Below are 3318 nucleotides of genomic sequence, written 5' to 3'. Positions count from 1 at the left end.
TTCCTGTTGACCCTGAAGACACACTTTCATGTTGCACTATTTTGAGGTTGTGCCTTTACAGTCAATGTATTTTACTCACAGACTGCCCTGACTTGTCCCTGTTTTGTTGTTTGTGAACAAATGTGGTTGTAGATTCCAATTTTTTTATTTACGTTTTGTTGGTTGCTGCTACCAATTAATAACCACTGTTGTGTTCTTTTTGTTAAGTGTGGGTGCTGACGAAATAGCAGCTTAGCGCAATATACAAGCCAGTACCATCACAAAAACAGTCATTCAAAGAAACAACTGAGTAAATAAAGCAAACGAATGTTCACTTTAAATTTTGATTTATTCGAAACATTTGCAAATTCATTTCAAACAATTTCTAAAAAGCGTACATTAAAATTTTCTTCATGGCAAGGCTACAATCAAGACTGACCCAATTTTTAAGGGCACTTCACATTGTTAGTCACATCAAAACCAGGGACTTGAGTTTTACTGGGTACAAGAAATTTACAAGCGAATGCCTTCTTCTTCGGTGGTTCAGTAACACAAAAGGACATTTTAATTGATCAGACCTTCTTTGGAGTAAATGCTCTTATCTTTGGAGGCCCTGTGACTATGAAGGCTGCCTTAATAGGACACACCTTCCGTACAGTAAAGGCCCTCTTCTTCGGTGGGCCTGTAACGATAAAGGCTGTTTTGATCGGAAATGGTCCTGTTTTTAAGGGCGTTACTTTCATAAGGCCAACACTAAGAGATGCTCTCAAACGACAATATTCTGCAAAGATAGAGGTGGTTGCCAAACATTCCTTATTGGAGGGCTCATCATGTATATCCAACTTCTCATTAGAGGGCTCATCAGGCCATTGTGCAGTACTTTCTACTAAGTCTGGTGGTGGCTCAGATTCTCTTTCCAACTTCTCGTTATAGGGCTCATCAGGCCATTGTGCAGTACCTTCTACTGAGTCTGGTGGCAGCTCAGAATCTCTTTCCAACTTCTCATTATAGGGCTCATCAGGCCATTCTGCAGTACTTTCTACTGAGTCTGGTGGCGGCTCAGAAACTCTTTCCAACTTCTGGTTATAGGGCTCATCAGCCCATTGTGCAGTACTTTCTACTGAGTCTAGTGGCGGCTCAGAATCTCTTTCCAACTTCTCGTTATAGGGCTCATCAGGCCATTGTGCAGTACTTTCTACTAAGTCTGGTGGTGGCTCAGATTCTCTTTCCAACTTCTCGTTATAGGGCTCATCAGGCCATTGTGCAGTACCTTCTACTGAGTCTGGTGGCAGCTCAGAATCTCTTTCCAACTTCTCATTAAAGGGCTCATCAGGCCATTCTGCAGTACTTTCTACTGAGTCTGGTGGCGGCTCAGAAACTCTTTCCAACTTCTCGTTATAGGGCTCATCAGCCCATTGTGCAGTACTTTCTACTGAGTCTAGTGGCGGCTCAGAATCTCTTTCCAACTTCTCGTTATAGGGCTCATCAGGCCATTGTGCAGTACTTTCTACTGAGTCTGGTAGCGGCTCAGATTCTCTTTCCAACTTCTCATTAGAGGGCTCATCAGGCCACTGTGCAGTACTTTCTACTGAGTCTGGTGGCGGCTCAGAATCTCTTTCCAACTTCTCATTAAAGGGCTCATCAGGCCATTCTGCAGTACTTTCTACTGAGTCTGGTGGCGGCTCAGAAACTCTTTCCAACTTCTCGTTATAGGGCTCATCAGCCCATTGTGCAGTACTTTCTACTGAGTCTGGTGGCGGCTCAGAATCTCTTTCCAACTTCTCGTTAGAGGGCTCATCAGGCCATTGTGCAGTACTTTCTACTGAGTCTGGTGGCGGCTCAGAATCTCTTTCCAACTTCTCGTTATAGGGCTCATCAGGCCATTGTGCAGTACTTTCTACTGAGTCTGGTAGCGGCTCAGAATCTCTTTCCAACTTCTCGTTATAGGGCTCATCAGGCCATTGTGCAGTACTTTCTACTGAGTCTGGTGGCGGCTCAGAATCTCTTTCCAACTTCTCGTTATAGGGCTCATCAGGCCATTGTGCAGTACTTTCTACTGAGTCTGGTGGCGGCTCAGAATCTCTTTCCAACTTCTCGTTATGGGGCTCATCAGGCCACTGTGCAGTACTTTCTACTGAGTCTGGTGGCGGCTCAGAATGTCTTTCCAACTTCTTGTTATAGGGCTCATCAGGCCATTGTGTAGTACTTTCTACTGAGTCTGGTGGCGGCTCAGAATCTCTTTCCAACTTCTCGTTATAGGGCTCATCAGGCCATTGTGCAGTACTTTCTACTGAGTCTGGTGGCGGCTCAGAATGTCTTTCCAACTTCTCATTATAGGGCTCATCAGGCCATTGTGCAGTACTTTCTACTGAGTCTGGTGGCGGCTCAGAATGTCTTTCCAACTTCTCGTTATAGGGCTCATCAGGCCATTGTGCAGTACTTTCTACTGAGTCTCGTGGCGGCTCAGAATGTCTTTCCAACTTCTCATTATAGGGCTCATCAGGCCATTGTGCAGTACTTTCTACTGAGTCTGGTAGCGGCTCAGAATCTCTTTCCAACTTCTCATTATAGGGCTCATCAGGCCACTGTGCAGTACTTTCTACTCTGTCAGGTGGTGGCTCAGATTCTCTTTCCAACTTCTCATTATAGGGCTCATCAGGCCATTGTGCAGTACTTTCTACTGAGTCTGGTGGCGGCTCAGAATCTCTTTCCAACTTCTCGTTATAGGGCTCATCAGGCCATTGTGCAGTACTTTCTACTGAGTCTGGTGGCGGCTCAGAATCTCTTTCCATCTTCTCGTTATAGGGCTCATCAGGCCATTGTGCAGTACTTTCTACTGAGTCTGGTGGCGGCTCAGAATCTCTTTCCAACTTCTCGTTATAGGGCTCATCAGGCCATTGTGCAGTACTTTCTACTGAGTCTGGTGGCGGCTCAGAATCTCTTTCCAACTTCTCGTTATAGGGCTCATCAGGCCATTGTGCAGTACTTTCTACTGAGTCAGGTGGTGGCTCAGCATAACTCTCTAATTCCTCACCTACTGGCTCGTCATGCCAGTCTGCAAGAGATGCCACTGAGGGTGCTGGTGGTCTAGCATCCATCCCTAACTGCATATCGGGGGGCTCAGATAGGGATTCGACAGTAGTCGCGGGTTCTGATGCTGGAGGCACGGCAATTGTCTCGAGCTGATCTGTTTTCTCATCTAGTCTTCTTCTGTGAGCGGCATGGTGTTGGCGAGTCCACTCCTGTTGGCAGAATACAGAAAGCTCGGTAAGAGACATGGAACACAAAATCATATATGTGTATTCAATGTACATAATTAGAATAATTCTGTAACTATCA

General features: G+C 45.6%; 1 protein-coding gene across 1 annotated transcript; it reads right to left on the bottom strand.

Moving 5' to 3' along the window:
• Window positions 1-551: 551 nt before the first annotated feature.
• On the bottom strand, window positions 552-3077 carry LOC126295434 (uncharacterized). The gene has a single exon (XM_049987962.1). It carries the CDS (start codon window positions 3075-3077, stop codon window positions 552-554), a length of 2526 nt encoding a protein of 841 aa, XP_049843919.1.
• Window positions 3078-3318: the final 241 nt, after the last annotated feature.

The sequence above is a fragment of the Schistocerca gregaria genome, chromosome 1 (genome assembly GCF_023897955.1).
Source record: "Schistocerca gregaria isolate iqSchGreg1 chromosome 1, iqSchGreg1.2, whole genome shotgun sequence".
NCBI classification, from domain to species: Eukaryota; Metazoa; Arthropoda; class Insecta; order Orthoptera; family Acrididae; genus Schistocerca; species Schistocerca gregaria.
The sequence above is the reverse complement of the archived record's forward strand: the minus strand, read 5'-3'. Positions and strand labels throughout refer to the sequence as shown.

Coding starts and splice junctions, on each gene's coding strand:
- LOC126295434 (XM_049987962.1), bottom strand. CDS start 3,077: ATGGATGCTAGACCACCAGCACCCTCAGTGGCATCTCTTGCAGACTGG.